The 17,889-nt window shown below is 41.9% G+C and overlaps 1 protein-coding gene across 13 annotated transcripts in view; it reads right to left on the bottom strand.

The window, feature by feature from the left end:
• Positions 1-16,721, bottom strand: part of caska (calcium/calmodulin-dependent serine protein kinase a) — a 172,514-nt gene extending 155,793 nt beyond the window's left edge. For 6 of the 13 annotated variants that reach the window (XM_026144184.1, XM_026144192.1, XM_026144185.1 and 3 more), the window contains exon 1: positions 15,740-16,719. In XM_026144184.1, the coding sequence (XP_025999969.1) occupies positions 15,740-15,798 (59 nt within the window). In that variant the 5' untranslated portion in view covers positions 15,799-16,719. Of the gene's footprint in view, positions 1-15,739 lie in introns of all 13 variants that reach the window. The other 7 variants (XM_026144189.1, XM_026144186.1, XM_026144194.1 and 4 more) reach the window with 4 other exon arrangements.
• Positions 16,722-17,889: the final 1,168 nt, after the last annotated feature.

Genomic DNA, 17,889 nt, shown 5'->3' with positions numbered 1-17,889 from the left:
GAAAACAAAAGTTATTACATTTAATGGAGTTAGAAGTTAGCAGGAAGCTAGCGGAAGTTAGCTCGCTAGTTTCGCTAGTTACCTAAGCATGATATAGCATGTTCTGACTGAGAGATTTCTGAACAAATTAAAACGTACAGCTCTGCTATCACTTCCAACATAAATGAAGACAGGAAACTAAACAGCAGTGACGTTTGTAGGGTTACTGAAGTTGGGCTAGCTGGTATATAATGATGTGCTACGTGATCGCTAGCGACACAGCTATGTTAGCATAACATAAACAGTGAAGCTGGAGGACGAACACTATACACTTTTCCACTTATAAAAGTTAACGTGAAGGTTCTTCATGGTTAGAGACAAATGCAATCGCATGGCAGGATGCTGTAAACGGACCAAACTTCAGTCAGGAGAACAACTGAGATAATCCATCCACAATACGAGGTTAGTCATTAATATACTGCAACAACATGGGAATAGAGCAGCTGCCAGAGAATTCAACATTAATGAATCAATGGTACAGAAGTGGAGGAAGCAAGAAGAATGAGTTTAATAAAGTTTGATTTATCTGACTGCTTTGTTTCGCTTAATGTGCCTTATAATCCCGTGCACCTTATGGTGCGAAAAATACGTACTGCACACTGCAGTTTAATGTTGCAAAGCACCTCTTTTTAACTTCAGTGGATATTATACATGGTTATGCTCAGTATATGTCAGCCCATTTCTACTGGAAATGCCTTTTGGTTAAACTTTCAGCAAGGAATTTGCATTTGCACTGTTACATTTTTATAAAGCTTTAATGTACATAAAAACCAGCTTCTTGTTTAAGTGAAAATAAATGGAAGGTTGTCTTTTTGCGCTAGTAATGTTGTGGAGTTGTATTTTGTCTCGCATCAATTATATCGTCGGTTATATCGTTATCGCAAATTTTCAAATATATATCGTGATAAATATTTTTGGCCATATCGCCCTGCTCTACTAGGAGGTATAGTCAGAGGCCGGAAGAGAGGGCAAATATTTGAGAATGTGTGTGAATGAGAATCTCTAGCAGTCCATTTCCTCTGTAATGGTAAATGGACTGTATTTGTATAGCTTTACTAGTCCCTGAGGACCCCAAAGCGAGGACCCCACCACACATCCAGTCATCCACCCATTCACACTCTGGTGATGGCAAGCTACATTGTAGCCACAGCGACCCTGGGGTGCACTGACAGAGGAGAGGCTGCCAGACACTGGCGCCACCGGGCCCTCTGACCACCACCAGTAGGCAACGGGTGAAGTGTCTTACCCAAGCACACAATGACCGAGACTGTCCAAGCCGGGGCTCGAACCGGCAACCTACCGATTACAAGACGAACTGCCAACTCATTAGCCACGATCGCATGCATCCACGAAGCACAAACGCATCCATAATGGATGGACAAAATAAACAAATAAGCAGTGATTTAACACTACAGGCTCCTCACAATGAAGAGCACACTAGTCCTGGAGAAGGTGAACACGGTCACTGAGTGTTTGTCACATTCATGCTGCTGTGCATGTGCGCCTTTAGCTGACAGATTTAGATGAGAGATATTTTGGAGCATATTTCCTCACCGCACCCGCTCACAGGGCATACCCATCATGCTCCAGATGGTAGGGCAGAGAAGGCCAAAAAAAATGACAGTGGTGCCGTTCTTTTCCACCTTTCCAAGGAGTTATATGAGCACTTGTATGGAAGGGATGAGTAATGACAGCTCCATTTAAGCTACTGACAGACAGAGAAAAAGGGAACAAATAAGAGCTGAGACACCACACAAGGGCAGCAGTGGGAGTGACACAAAAGAGTCAGAGAGCCCACGGTGCGTGGAGTGCTGGTGTACGTGTGGTTCAGTACACATCACGTGGCTTTTAGGTAGGAAGAGAATAGAGCTTCCTGATAATCCATTTATCATCCTGAGTGGGACAGCCGAATCATGCCACCTACTACTCAAACTCGAGGCTGACCATCTTGAAAGGAGACAGACGAGACTGATGCAAATATGACACCAGAGTTTGGACTTTCCAGAGTAGTATTATTTTGTGGTTCAGCGATTTTTACGTATAAAGCACAAAGACAGAAAACAGGAAACATGCTGCCAGTGCACACTTGTTGGCTTTTGAGGATTTACTGATTTTGAAGTGGCATTTTACCTGAGAGCAGAGACACTGAACAGGAAGCCAGATAAAGGGGTAACTAAGGTGCTAATTGTGCACTGTACTGTGAGATTGTGGCAGCTTGAAGTAAGACAATGTGGTTTTCCACCAGGCTCCCTTCAGCAAGTCTTGCTCTGTGCCTCTGATACCAAGTCCCCCTTGTAGTTACAATGGGGCTGGGACACTGAGCATGTGTCACCCATCTGTCAGACAATATGTCAACACAGCCATAACACCCCATGCTAAATGTGGCTGCAGCCCGTTAAGACCCTCCACATTGCTGCTCCTCCAAATATTAAAAGCCTCCTAACCTCCACATTATCACTTTACCTTCATCTCTTTCTCATCCATCTTGTTTCTTTTCATTTTCTTCCGATTTCTGTGGGTGCAGCCACATTCAGCGGCTGACTGCTAAACATCTTCCCAATATACAGCCAGCTGAATAAAACAGACACACGCTGAAATCTAAAGATGTAATATTCATTACCTGTGCCTGACAACCACGTGTACCATAAACTGCATCTCATCTTCCACCATTATAAATATTTAAACTTAAATTTAAACTACACCACAGCCATGGGCTACAACAGGTCAACGGGTACAGGGTGATGTCCAGTGGGAAAATTAGTGTTTATGAACGTGCATATATAAAAGGCGCTTCCAAGTATTGGAATTCAAGGTGATTCACGAAAGCCGTACTCAACAGCATGGCGAGGAGGTAATCATTATAGATTTATACATAGTTTCTTTGATGGCACCTTTTGTCAAATGATAAATAAAACAACCATTAGAAGAACAGAGAAATCAAAACAGAAACTTATGTATTTATAAAAAGTTGTATTTGTTTTAATATGTGAAATCAAAGTAACACATCCCTAATGCAGAATGACATTCATCCATACATCCATAACATCCTTGATACTATCAAGTGTATTGACCCTTTCTGTTAAAAACATAATGACATTTTGTAGAAGAAAACAATTTACCCTATAAAATGCACGTTTTGGGGATGTGGTTAAACAGAACCCAGCCATTATAAACTTCCTCTATGAAGTAGAAATAGAACAAAAGTCCAAAGAGCAGGAGTTCTTGAATATTTATGTTCTTTGGTTTTAAGCAGTCTACTCTTCATATCTGGTTAACACAATATGAGGCCAGCGTGGATGTGTGGTTGAATAGACCCCCAATTCTCCTCCGATCTGATATGGAAATATATGTGAGAGCAGGGTGGTTTTAAAGGTACCGTCTGACAAGCAGTTCTGGCAAAGTATCCTGCCTCCTTTTTGTCTGTGCATTTCAAGTCAACTTTCATCTTCAATGTTCATCTAATCAATATCCACCATTGTTTGGGTGGCAGGGTGGCAAGAGTGTGATCAGGGTTTCTCATTCTTCCAACCACACAAGCACTTCCTCTCTCAGGTGCCCGTTATTACCATTCAGACAAAAGCATGCTAAACACAGAAACAACACAGACTAATTGAATGAAATAAATGGAGCTCATCTATTCTCATTTACACTGGGGCCACCATCAGAACGTATCAGACTGCACATGCAGCCACAGAGCACAGGCATGTGAACATGCCGCACATACAACACAAACACAGCTTGTAGCTATACAGACGTGTGTGTGTGTGTGTGTGTGTGTGCGCGCGCGCGCGTGTGTAGTCAGGTATGAATCGGCTACAGTGTAAACAAATTAAATTGGCATTTAAGCCAGATGCTGGAACAACTGGATGCACTAAAGTAAACACAACCAGCTTCATGTGACAAGGCCCATCACAAAATCAAATATGAAGTGAAAATCGGTTGATCTGAATGGTAAATGCTAATGTTTTAACTAACGGCTATGTAGATCTTAGACACAAATTCATACTCATCCCCCAGGGCAGCAAAGCAAGGTAGCTCTGTGTGTGTTTGTCCAATTAACAGTTTTAATGTAGTAGTAACTTGTTAGAGCCTAGAAGTCTTTATAGGTTTGTAAAGAATTAAGTGTCAGACTAACAGACTCCAGGATCTGACTACACATAATAGTGGCAGACCTGCAATGAGCTAGCTTTACCAGGTGCTTTGAACGTTGAGTAATTTTCTGAATGAATTTCTAAACTTTTGCAGCAGTATTTGGTCTTCCATGTTTTTCCTGTGCGTACGTGAGTTTTCCCGAGGCCTGGTAGTGAGAGCAAATTCACTTTCTTTTCTTATTGTTGATTGGGGCTTTGTAGGTACACTAATCACCACCTTCTGGTGGAAGTGTTACATCCCACCTGTGAAGGTAAAAACTCTCCCAGTTTTTTTTTTGTTTGTTTGTTGTTGTTTTTTTAAAACATTGACTATTCAAATGATTTAAAAAGAAATTCATGGCCACTCTCCTGCTTATTAAGAAAACACATTTAAATGATAAACTTTGTCTCAACCCTTGTCAAAATACTGAATTTATGTCAATATATGCTCGCCTGGGACATTCATCTTAAATGAAACTCAAACACATATAAAAGGTGGATCTGAGTTTGTTTGATCAACAGTGATCCAACAAAGAATGAATTATCAGTTGCCAAAGGTCATTCCTACACTAAGGTGCAGCCCTGTAATTCTTTGTTTACAATTCAGCCATTTAGCAACAGCTTTTTCTGTTTCACTTTACGACAGATACATGAATCACCACTTCTATCCTGTTAAGTGTTGAGACACACAGTACATTTAAATGAATCAACACAGCACCAGCTCACTGAAGAAGAGAAATGCAAATGTTTTCCACCTCCACCTGACTTGAAAGTATAAATTTCTTCTTAATAGACCTGCCTCGCTAAATAGAGGTTAATTAAATAAACCTGCATTTTGCACACAGCCATCAGAGAGACAGTGTGAAGAACAGAAGGATCTGAGAGACAGAAAGCACATAAGGAGCAAAGTGGGCTGATATTTAACCGTAAAGTTAATGAGTAATTCTTGTTTCTAGTCATGTAGCTCTATAGAAACACTTATAGAGCATTAGCTTAATACAGCAGGGGGGGAAACCTCATGTATAACAGCAGTATATCAGCAGGCTTTCATGTCCATCTCCATCAACCACGGGCCTGCCACTAAGAAGAGAAAGCCTTAAGGCAGGAAACAGTTTGACTTCTATCCATCTAACAGAAATTGCTGTGCACTTGACAAAGTTTTCAGCAGTTTGCTGCAACTGAGCCTGGCAAGCCTCGGGGATCCACCCTAGGTCCAGTTCTTTTTCAGTGCAAATTCATACGACCACTTATCTAAAGATGGTGTTAAATTCTGATATCACACAGAGTGTAAAATTACAGTATGTGTGCTAAAGGGCCAAATGTCCGCAGCCTTCTTAGTCTTTCAGCATGTCTGTATTTTTGTTTAATGCTGATAAAACAGTTGGAAGTATATTAGTGGATGATACAAATAAAGAGGTTTAAACAAAAATCTTACTTTTTAATCTATCAGCAATACTGTCAAAGTTTTATTTAGCTCATCTACAATGTTATTTTGAGTGGTCATTGATGTCAGCTACTCTCTAGAGTCTTTTGAGCCATGTTTGGACAAAGCTCTCCAACTGTGGACTGCAGATAGAGTGTAGGTTTTGTTCTTCTCTACAAGTCCACTGTGAAATAAACAGACCACTCCAAGCAGAATCTGCAGTGAGCACGGACTGGCTTACTGAGGCTACAGAGCAACACAAGGTCTGCAGTCCTTCTCACAATATGAGACGACAGTGTTGGAATCCATCAACAGAATAATGAACTGAGTGGAGAGGGAGTTGCTGATTATTACTCTGTTATTGTCATGATGTACACATATCGTTCATGAATTTATTTAATAAAGCATCAATATGCCTTTGCACAAGAAGCCCCTGCCACAAATACACTTCAGTTCCACAGGATATGTTAGCATCTACTATTCTCTCCAATACAATCCAAAGCCTTTGCACAATCATCTCTCCCAAGCAGCCCCCCCCTCCCCCACCACCACCCTACACTGTCCCCTTAAGTAATCCCCCTAATGCTTGAACCTTGACAAAAATAGTTTGGTTAGTTTTGCTATAATCCTAACCAGAACCACGATATTTGAGCACATCACATGACTCTGAGCTCCTTTAATATGCATGCTAAGACACTATGAGGTACTTAAACACAGCAGCAGCACAGCTTTACATCGTGACCAGCACAGCTCTACCTCTCAGCTCTCATTATATCACAGACACAGCACACATTCCAGGTTCTTGTGATTCTTGTTATGTCTCCCAGAAAGTAAACACATAATGCAGACCTGTTATTTGTGACCTCTGTAACTGTCCTCAGCTTGTGCAATTTTTCTTTGTGTGGCAAGACACTACATCTTAGCCTGAATTATGCAACAGGTAGATTTTGTGTTTTTGTGTCATATATGAAAGAGATGAAAGTGAACACAGATGAAATCACTGCAAAGTCTCTCAACATCTGCAAACCATCTTTAGCACAGGAGGGTTCCCGCTTCGAGTGTGTAAGTCTAACCTCTCTCTTCCTACATTTTTTTTCCTCCTTCCTCCTCCACTGAACAAACAGGACCAACTGTCACTGAGAGCACATGTCAGACATTAAGCCCAGCAGTTTTTCTGATTTAGGCACAGCTCTCATTTGGCTGCTGCAAGAAACCAGTAAACACATTTTTGAGCCAGTGGCTTCTGATAGTCTGTGCTGGTTCAAAGAATGAACACCGTTTTCTGCTACTCCTACAAAAACAGCAGAAATGCCTTTTCCCTGTGTGTTACAAGGTGGGTGTTTTATTTTCCTTCAGGCTCAGCTGTAACTCGGGTGACAGTGTGTGCTTTGGCATACGGTATGGAAACTGGTTTAGACTGAGGAGGTCCCAACACTGACACGAGGGCAGTGAAAATAAACCCGAAACAAAAGAAAGGATGTGAAGGTAAAGCTCTGAAATATCACTTACTGCATCAGCAGCTTTTGGTAACTCCAAAGAATGTCATCACCTCTGTAAATGAACCTTTGTGTGTTATAACCTGCTGTTAAACCTAATTATACACACATGAAAGCTCTGTGGGAGGGTATTCGGACATGCGGGTCAGCTGAATGATATTGCATTAATAATGCATTAATGAAGCCACTTTAGCCTTGTTAGCCAACAGAAACCTGCTGTGACCGCAAACTCCTGACTTGGAGGCACATGTGCTCACACATACAAAACAGTGCACATGTTAACTGGTGGGTACGTCTTATGTGACTGTGTGCACTGCCTGCCATGCTTCAGTGCCCTTCATCTGGGACTCAGGGCAGGTATGAGGGACAAGACAGCTGGTTGAACACTGAGGGCCCTCTCTCAACTAAACATAAATCGCTTTACAACAACTTCCTGCTAGTATAGCAGGGTTTGTTTTTTTTAATTTACTGTTAAATATTCATTGAAAGTCAGATCATTATTATTATTTGTGAATTCTTCAAATCTGGTCATGAGGTTTATGCCCATGTCCAGAGAGAGCGCATGGAATATTATGGTGCTGATGCTAAAACGGTTTTCCTGACGTAAGAGTCTAAACATCTAACAGAAATTGCCGTGCACTTTACAAATTAATTTTTTGCAAAGTGGCAAAATAAATAAAAAGCTATTCTATTCAATGCAACTATTTTCTGTGCAATATGTCTGTGAGGTACAGGCGTCCCATCAAGCTAAAAAACAGTGACCAGTGTTTTCTACACTGTCTTTAATTGTGACTTAACTGTTTGATTTTCTGTGGATACTCCTACCAGACTGGAGCTGATTAGGTCGGCATGCTTACCAAGAAAATTAAACCCTTTCACAATATGTAAAAACAATCCTCATCACTCCAAAAGTCAAACAATTTGCTACCAGCAATTTCCTACGGAGTTCTAGGCCAATACTGCTCAATGCTTTAAATTGTATCATTATTTTCAAATAGGATACAGAATTGGATTATATCATTTATACTGATACGTGCATCTTTTCTTAGTAAAGGTTTATGCAAGTACCTCTGTGCCTCAAACTTGTTTTCAAAGTTCTTTTGCGAGAGAGATAACGTTGCCCATCAATGAATAAGAGCTCTAACTTGACAGTTTATTGGCTTCTGGAAGCATGTTAAAAAAATTGCTGTTTTCAGCATCAGACTACAACCAAAAGTTGACATTTTCACCCATCAGAAAATGGGGGTTACAATAAAGTACAATAATGTACACACTTTCTTCTTTCTTCTTCTTCTTTGTGGGACTTTTAGATTTTATTGCATTCGTTTGGGGTCAAAAATCACCCATTATAAAATACCACAAAATAACTGTCCAATCAAGGCACCAGCAAATGAACAACTTCTGTGTTCTGCCAGGTAAAATTATTTTTATATCACTGGAGGCTGGTAGATTAAGGTCTACTTCTTCTTTGTGAGAAAAAGCTGGCTGACTGCAGTAAGAACAGTTCATTTTTCCCCACGGGAGGTAAAAGTGTCTGTTATGTGAATGGTTATTGACTTGGTGGCTCCGACTATACTTCTTTCAAACCAGCATGTTTTGGCACTTAAACAGGCTCTTCAACGCGTTCTTTTACGAGTGTGAACACAGCCTATGAATATACAACCCCAAGTCCAATAAATGGACAGCGTTTAAAATGTAAATAAAAACAGAACTGCAAATCTCAAAACCCTTATGTTATTCACAATAGAACACAGAAAACAACAAATCCAATATTTACTATTACATGATAAATATTAGTTTGCTTTGAATCTGATGACAGCAACATCTCAAAAGTTGGGACAGGAGTAACAAAAGACTGGAACCGAGGCAAAGTGTAAAACTGTTCACAACTTTGAGACATGTTGCTGCCATCAATTTCAAATTGTACATTTTTATCAGTTCAAACATTTGATGTTTTCTATATTACATTTTGAAAAATGTAAATTAAAAACAGAACGCACAATGTCCCAGGTTTTTTGGTATTGGGGTTATAGTGATACACGCTAAGACAGCTGATCCTTCCAGAATGAAGAAAAGACACAAACTAGGAAATATGGAAACCAAGAAAAGGAGTTTACCTTAGTAATGTGTGCAAAATCTAGGCACTTACTGCACTGAAAATGATCATCCTCCTTCTTGAATACCAGTGTCTGTGATGATAAACACACGTCTTTCTACTAAGGAAATTATCCAATGTTTTGAAGCCAAGCAAATTAAATAACTGTTGACAGCAAGTTTAAATTCCCATTTTAGACCATTTCCAGGCAGAACATGCTACCATGTCACTTGTAAAGCGAGCCAGGAGCCAAGAGTTATAGAAACATTTGAGATCTTCAATCCAAATTTCAAGGCACGGCAGGAGGATGAGCCTGTATGAATGTTTTAGTCCTAAAAGCAACTGCTAAGGAAAGTGAAATACTCTTGCAATCTGACAACAGTGAAAGTGACCACATAAAAACAGGCCTCTCTTTCGTGTCATCTCAAGAACATGACTGATTGCTCTATTAGTAAAAAGGTCAGGTGGCACGTTTTTTCCCTTCCCACTATGCAAACATCTGGAAACAAGAAGTACAAAGAGGTCCCTAGAAAACAGCTTCATTTATGCTGCACTAAAGTACTGCTATGCATACATGACACCCCAGTGATGTGAAAAAACATCTGTATTTAACCTAAAATGAACCTGTGACTCCATCCATGCCTGTCAGACTGAGTGTTTAGTAGAGAATAGGTTGTGTCTACCCTAAAAAAGCATTTTTATTTATTTATTTTTTAGAAACACAAGCCTGGAATGCAACACTGAAATATGCAAGATCCATTTATCTTTTCAGATAGGGCTGCCACAAACGATTATTTGGATAGTCGACTAGTCACCGATTATTTTTGCGATTAGTCGACTAATCAGATCATCATCCACTGGACGTAAAACTACAGCTTATTGCACCAGCAGCATCTGGTCTAATATAACTATCATTAGCTTACAGCTTTAAGTGTTTAAGGTCTGTGCTAACTAAAAATAAAGACAAGATGATAGTTTATTAAATTTTAATGAAATTTGCAGATTGTTTCGGTGAAGTTTAATAAACTCCTTGCTATCTAAAATATAACAGGACACCGGAGTAAATTCTGGAGCATCTCACACTTCTGATAATCAGCTGTCTGCTTGATGTTTATTCAGCTGTGTAAAAACTATAACTTTAATCTCAGCCAAACCGATTTACTCAGGAACAAATAAAATACTAAAAAAAGCCAAACAATAACATTGTTAAGTTATCTAAGTGACTTATATATCATGTTTAACCTGAGTAGCGAAAGACAGCGGTGGGTTTGAAAACGATTTGCCAGGAGTCCGGTGTTCTCACGGCTCTAGTTAGCCTTGCCCCCGGCTCGCTATCGAGCTAGTGGGTAACAGACGTCTCTGAAAACGTCAGAGCGCTTTTTAAAATATGTGGTGTCCTGATAAACTGAGCAGATATTTGAGGTTTACACAGCTACATTCTCGCCTGAAAATATGTTAAACGTTTATTTTGTGACCCAGAAAGAATAATAAGAGTAATATTAAAACTAACTAGCTGCCGCCATTGTTGGAAACTGAGCTGGGCTGCGCTATGAATTCTGGGACACAGCTTCTTCTTCTTCGGGGTTTAACGGCAGCTGGCATCCTTGTACATGCATTGCTGCCATCTTCTGTTTCAGTCCGTTATTACACTCTTAAATCCTACTACTTATTCCTGCGTCTTTTGGGATCTTACAAAGCTTCAAACGACGCGTCGACTATTAAATTAGTCGTCGACGATTTTGATAGTCGACGTAATCGTGACTAGTCGACTAATCGTGGCAGCCCTACTCTCAAACAGAGGAATACCACTCGAAGAAATTCTACATCTCAGTGTGAAAGCCATACCTGTGACCACAAACTAGGCATTCTCCAGGAGGCAGCCATTGTGTGACATCAAGAAACCTTGTTCTTGTGAGGGTGGTTTCAACAAGATAGCAAATGTAGTTTTATTTACATAGGGCTGCACATGTAGAGCTGCTAGGATCTGCTAAGGGTGTTTTCCCCAGCTTGATGAAGACAGATAAATGTTTTAGTGGTTCAGAGCAAGATCTCTGTTAAATCATCTATGTTTAATTGTGCATGCGGGAACCAGCCTTTCAGCAGATATTTCCCTCCAAAACCCGACAGAGAGGCAAAGATCACATAATACAAGCTGCCTGCATATACACACAAACAGTGCAGCAGGCATAGGCCCTGGAGACAACACTATGAATGTATTCCCACAAGGCCATGGTCCCAATTCAGTCACAACCATTACTGTTGACACATTATTTAAAAATTGTCAAAATGACCTTTTTTGGTAATTTGATGTTATTCTCTACCTTTTGTTGTCTCCCAATTAAAATGGATTTATGGAAAAGGTGCTAAAGAACAGTCACAGCAAACACCCTGTGGGGGGGGGAGGCAACTGTGGCATCACCCATTTCTCTCTGGACTATGCAACTTGAATCCTTCTAATTAAAGCCAGCTAAAAGAATTAAACGCTAGAATTTCATCTGGGAAAGCTTGGCCGTAAACTCCTTGGATTGCCTGCACTGCACAGCAGCTCAGTTTTTGTCAAATTATTCTATTAATATGCTTCAAACACAGGTCTTAATGTCTCACTCAATAACTTAAACTCAATGAAGTGACACATAGCAAATAGCTGTTGTGTTGGGAAGCATGTCAACAGTAATACAAGCAATTTTTATTTTTTTTTATTTTATTTTTTTTACTTTGGGGGAATAATCTTTGAACTGTGAACCCAAGTGCCATTAATTCCCATTATTAGAAGGATGCCTTTTGAAATGCAATTTTTCTGACAATGTAAACGAAGCAGCGTTTGACCTACTGACTCATAGCCCATGGGCCTTGCAGTGCCATGACTGTGTTTGTTTCTTTGTCATACCCTTCTGGCCAATTCATTGATCCACACTAATACTGCCCACCGGTCATTCTCAACATTAGCTAGCAGAAGCTAGCCACAATTGTAACCACTTAATAAAACCAACCGCAAGGCCGCGAACAACTCAACTCCTGTAGGGAATGGGTCTGTCCTGATCTAGGTCAGCATTGCACATGCTTAATTAACACGGGTAATGTGGGGGGAAAAAAATCCACAAAACACAGCCTCTAAAATATGTAATTAAGTAATCTGGTTAGTTGGAGGAAAGTGCAAGGACAAGGGAGACTTACCAGACCTCCTTGTTATTACCATAATTCCTTCCACATGAAGCAGAAAAGGTCTTCAGTAAAACAGTGAACTAGCAGGTATTTCATTCCCTGTGGGTTACAGAGCAGTGGCACTTCACTCCATGAGGCGAATGGCACACATGCACAGGAGATGGAGCCAGGCCTTAGGGCTAAAACTCCCTGTCACCTCTTTTTAAAAAAAAGGACACATAAGACCACACGACTGCAAGAATTGACAACAGGCACCAAACACACACAAACTTTAACACACACCTCCTTGGGCTGAGAGTTATAATGACATTCAGGCTTTGTACAGCACCCCCGAGTGTCCTCCTAGGCTATGAGGTATGCAAATGGAGGGTAATTTGTTTTATTCACAGTGGAGCGGATCGGCTCCACGGTGATGTATGTTCTAGAACAATATCCACTGTTGAATCCACAGCAAGGCCAAATATTCAGGACAGGAAGCCCATTGATCAATTCAGCTGGGTAATATTAGCTCCTGTTTCGGGCTTCATTAACAGAGGAGATGTCAGAGCACACACACCCTATGGTTCGCTGCATAAACTCTCAATGGCCTGTGACTGTGGCATCGGTGCTGTTAATACAGCGCAGACCACACCGTGCAGCTACAGCATGACATCATAGGCTGGATGCATTGAAATTAGCATGTTTCTGTTGTCATCAAGCATTAACTGCAGTACAGTTTAGAGCTGCAAGGATTTAAAAAAACAAAACAATGGTAAATAGCCTCTTCTTTGGAGTCCATTGTTTTATGCACACTGCTGTGTTATGCCCCCTGCCATGAGAAATACAGGCACACACGGACAACTTCTTCCAAGGATGAACTCGGAAAGAGCACGGCCCGAAGGCACAGGATGTCTCTTAATGTGTGACTCAAACTAATGGACTGCCTCCGTCTACTGTGCCCCTGCCCTCGCCTGCTCCCTCGCTCATCCCATCTCCAACGCAGCCTCTCTTTTCTCATCTTCCAACCCAAATTTCCTCTGCTCCTTCTCGTCTTCCAGCCCCAAACAACTCTATTTACTCCCTCCTTTGCCCCATCCTTTTGTTTTTATGCCTCAGAATGCAGTAGCACAGAAGGCGGGATCAATGTGACAGCAACAAGACAGATGTACACACAATGCACTCACGCACGCGTGGGTGACAGGCTTTTGTCCGAGGTCAGCATGCTTAAGAAAAAAAATAAAATGAAATACAAGCGTGGTACAAAATTTTCTTCAAACAATGCACGTTTTCCAGACCATCCCTAAACCTAACAAAGCACACGATCTGGGACACACACAGTGTTATCTGAGCACAATTCAGAATAGCCTATTTTTAGGCTATTCTGAATTGTATGTGGGTCTAACCCTGCCGAAAACAAACACACACACACACACACACACACACACACACGAGCATCCAGGGTGTCAGGCTTTTTAAAAGTCATGCCTTTGCTGACTGCGGTGTCGTCATCTGGTTGGGTTTTCCTCCGGTCAAGCCCGTCTCTTTCAGGATGACAAGCCGCAATTGGTGCTTCAGTGGAGACTTAAAAAGAAGCTGTGGCTGCAGCAGCCCTCCACACGGAGAACAGCAGGTCGGCTGATAAAAGGGCCGCTGTCTCTCCTCATGCAAACTGTAAATCACAGACTGTCCGAAACACTAAGGAAGGGCTGCGCTTTGCAAAACTGGGGGCGAGTGTGTCTATGTGCGGCTGACTCAAAGCCGCTTGTCTCAGATCCTGGCTCAAGATTTTTAATGATTGTATTTTTTACATGAGGACAGGAGGATTTTTTTTTTCGGGGGGGGGGGGGGGGGAGTGAGGGAGAAATTGCTTGTGACTGTATGGGGATAAAGAGAACACACTCTGTGTTTTCAGGCTTGCCTAAACATGTAGTGCATGCGCTGCAGGTCTTATCACCCCGTCACACAGCCAACCATCTCTGTGACACAGCAGAAGTCCCATAACCAGTCAGCCCTGCCATGACTGACTGACTACGTCTGCCTGGGCCTGCCAAGCAACTGATTCACACGGAGCTTCTGTTTGTGCGCCCAATGAAGTGCTTCATTCAGCACCAGACGTTTGGATGACACACTCAGTTATTCAGAGCAGAAACAGTTTTTCCCCTCAGATTCCCACTACTCAACAAAACAAAGCAGCCGCTTCTCTTCTCTTACCATCCTCAGTTCCTTTATGAAGCGCTGCAATGACAAGTTGGGAAGCCCCAGGCATGCTTTTAAGTGCTGCAGCCATTAAGACAAGCGAAACTGAAAGACCATGAAGGTTAAGGACTACAGAATCCAGATTGTTAGATTGGAGGAGGAAAAGAAAGAACCGGACCATCTATTTGGTGGGTAGAGCTGGTTATTAGTAATTTCAACAGCAGCATGGAAACATTCACAGCCACACCTGCCTTCACACACTGATACCATCAATACATTCTGCTTGGTTTGCAACAGATTATAATTACAGGGATAACGGTTAATGATATACCCAGCTTTGTTACAGCCAAACAGGATTACACAAAAGTAATTACACCAAACTTTGTGAAATTCCAGCCACATTTAACAACGAAGATATTATCTTGAGAGTTTAAAGTGGTCTTACTGCTCATTTATACTGCGACTGTAACAGTCCCAGAAGATGCAACAAAAGCCTCGCAGTTTTTATTAATATAGTGTGAGCATAACGGCTCTTAAATATTGGATCCCATTCCTCAGAAGGGTAATTAGAAATACAGCTTCTCTGTGCAAAAACATTCCCAAAATGCATGCACTGCTATCAGCTTACCCGTGCAGGGAATGTTACTCCCAAGTAGTCTGGATTAGACCTTCGGTCACTAACGCTCGCCAGATGTGCGGACAGCATGACTCATGGATGGTGTGTGCCCTGCCCTTTAATCTCTGCAGCAAGTTGACAAGTGCCACCAAGTCAAAGCACAGCCGCGTAGCCAAGTAGTGCGTGTATGGGCAACTGTAACACACAACCCACGCAGGCACAACGGCTCTTTAGCTTCATCTGGGAATAAGGGCGATAAAACTTGGTGTTATGAGCTCGTGGCATCATAAAGAGACAATTACATCTCCCGTGATAAGTTGTTTCGGGGGAGGCTTGCGCCTCTGTAGAACGATATAGTGCTACATAGGGCGCAAAAGTAGGATTAGGGTCTGTTTACGTTCACTTCTGATGACCAAGGACGCGCCATTAGTTCCTACACAAATATTGCCACGCTTGTTGTGGGCGCGCACGGGGACGCTTCAGGCTGCGCGTGCAGGAGCGCGTGTGCCAGATCTTCAGGAACATCAGAGGGGGGCAATCGGAAAGCCAACGAGAAAAACTGCAAAATGACAACAACAAAAAAAGCAGCAGAGCAACACTTACTTGCCGATGACCTCGCAGAGCTCGTACACATCTTCAAAGAGAATGTCGTCGTCCGCCATAGTCCGACCCCGGTTGGGGAAAAATTATCCACCCCCCCCCCCCCCACCAAAAGAAAAAGAAATGCGTCCCAAACCTCAATTTATGGTCCTAAAAGGAGTGCTACGGGCAGACGACAGTGTCAGGAATAACTGACAAAACGCCGCTCGTGTCGCCAGCAGCAGGGTAAGTCGGGAAAGAGTTGCAAAGAAAGGTTTCCAAATCCCAGTTGTTGCCTCCTTCGTCGACCCCCTGTACCCGCTTCCCCCCAAAAAATAAAAATCCCCCGCTGCGAGTGAACCGGCACAGGGAAGAGCTGCGTATTCCAGGGCTCTGCCCCGCCTTTCCCGGTATCGTGCCCCCCCGTTTCAAAAAGCAAACCTCACAGGGTTGTCAAACAACATAGTAAACTACTTCACCAGCGTGACAATCCCCGTAACGACGCAGACATGGTCACCGTTTTCAGTGTTGTGCTGACAGAGGGCGAAACGAGCCGGTAAGGCAGTGTTGTGCATCAGGTTCGGGTTACAGCGCTGAACCAGGTGGGTTACGGTTATCTTCACATCCCAAACAGCTGCGGGTTTACTCTTCAGTGTTTTCGGGGGTGTGCGCGCGCATATACACAGAGTCCTCTTGTAGTGTAACGGACGACCTGGTTCAAGTCCTTGGCGTACAAAACCACGCGCGTCGCACTCCTCGTCTTTTACCTCGGCTTGACAAGACTTTGCAGCCTCTGGTTTACCTTTTATTTCTTCCCACTATCGCCCGTTTGGCCCGGACGCTCAGCTCTACAGAGCTTCCAGAAAACCAAGCTCCTCCTACACGGGAGTTATGAAACTGCTCCCTTACCCTCCATCTTGGCGCCAAGCCTTTCCTCACGGTTCCCTTGTCAGGTTAATAGGCTTTGAGCCAATATGGCGGACCGGTGGCGCCGTAAAGATTTCTCTAAACCCGCAGTTTCCTCTGGACTTTTTCAATGGAGTTCCCACCCGGAAGCGAGTAGTATGAATGAAGAATGTTCGCAAATGTTAGGAAGTATATTATTTAAGTTGAGTATTCAAGAAGTCACGTCTAACTTTTTTCTTTAATGATTAAAGGTACATAAAGCTTAAATTTGTCAAAGAATAATCAGCAACTATTTTTGAAACAAATTTTCATCTAAAAAAAAAAATCTAACTTTTTTCCCTAGTTGTCCGGGCTGAGCCTGTGCCTAATTGTTTTACATAATGAATGGATCTGTACAAAACAAGACCCTGAAGTTACAATGGGCTCTAGGTATGAACAGCCCACATATTTGAGGAATTATCCTCTGTCAAATCATGAATCTTTGTTTCCTGGATCCAGCCTCTTTAGTTTGCAGATTGTAAGTGAATATTTAGATTTTTGAATTGTTGCCTGGACAAAAAAGAAATTGTCCTGGGAACATGTGACAAAGCTTTTGTGCCAATTTGAATCGTACAAGTAATCACTTATTGGAGACTCACCAAGTTAAAATAGCTTTGAATTCTCACCCTATTGAGTATCCTTAAAATACGGTGGTCTAAATGCAAACCCATTTGTCCTGAGACATTTATCTAACCTTGCTGCTCAGCAGTAGTCAGAGGTATGGCCACCACAGACTGGGACTGCTTTCAAATAGCTTTGCTTAAACGGTTTTTAACTGAATGAAGTGACCCAAGTCTCACTGTGGCAGCCATGATAGTATTTACAGAAATCACTGATCAAAATCTAATGAGACCAGGGGTTCCATTATATTGACCTTTATTTTTTTACTAGTTTATGGACAATCAATACAGAAAGTCTAATCACAGACACATTTATTTTTTGAGAAATTCTTTATTGAGTTCAGTTGATTCTTTTGAGCATTATTGCACTGACAGATTATGGAAGGTGGACAAACAGAGTGTGGCTGGCCCTCCTGCGTTGAAAAGAAAACCTTAATCAGAACTGCTCACGACAATTATTTGGCTTGTTAAACTTCAGTTAGCATTTCATAGTTTATTAAAAAAAACTGTGCTAATATAGATGTTAGCAGTGCTCACCTTTTCCTGGTTTTCAGCAGGATGTGGAGCAAAAGAGTAAAAGAAGTTCAATCACTTGCTTATTAAGAGCCC

This window comes from Astatotilapia calliptera, chromosome 16, assembly GCF_900246225.1.
Source record: "Astatotilapia calliptera chromosome 16, fAstCal1.2, whole genome shotgun sequence".
Classification (NCBI taxonomy): Eukaryota; Metazoa; Chordata; class Actinopteri; order Cichliformes; family Cichlidae; genus Astatotilapia; species Astatotilapia calliptera.
The sequence above is the reverse complement of the archived record's forward strand: the minus strand, read 5'-3'. Positions and strand labels throughout refer to the sequence as shown.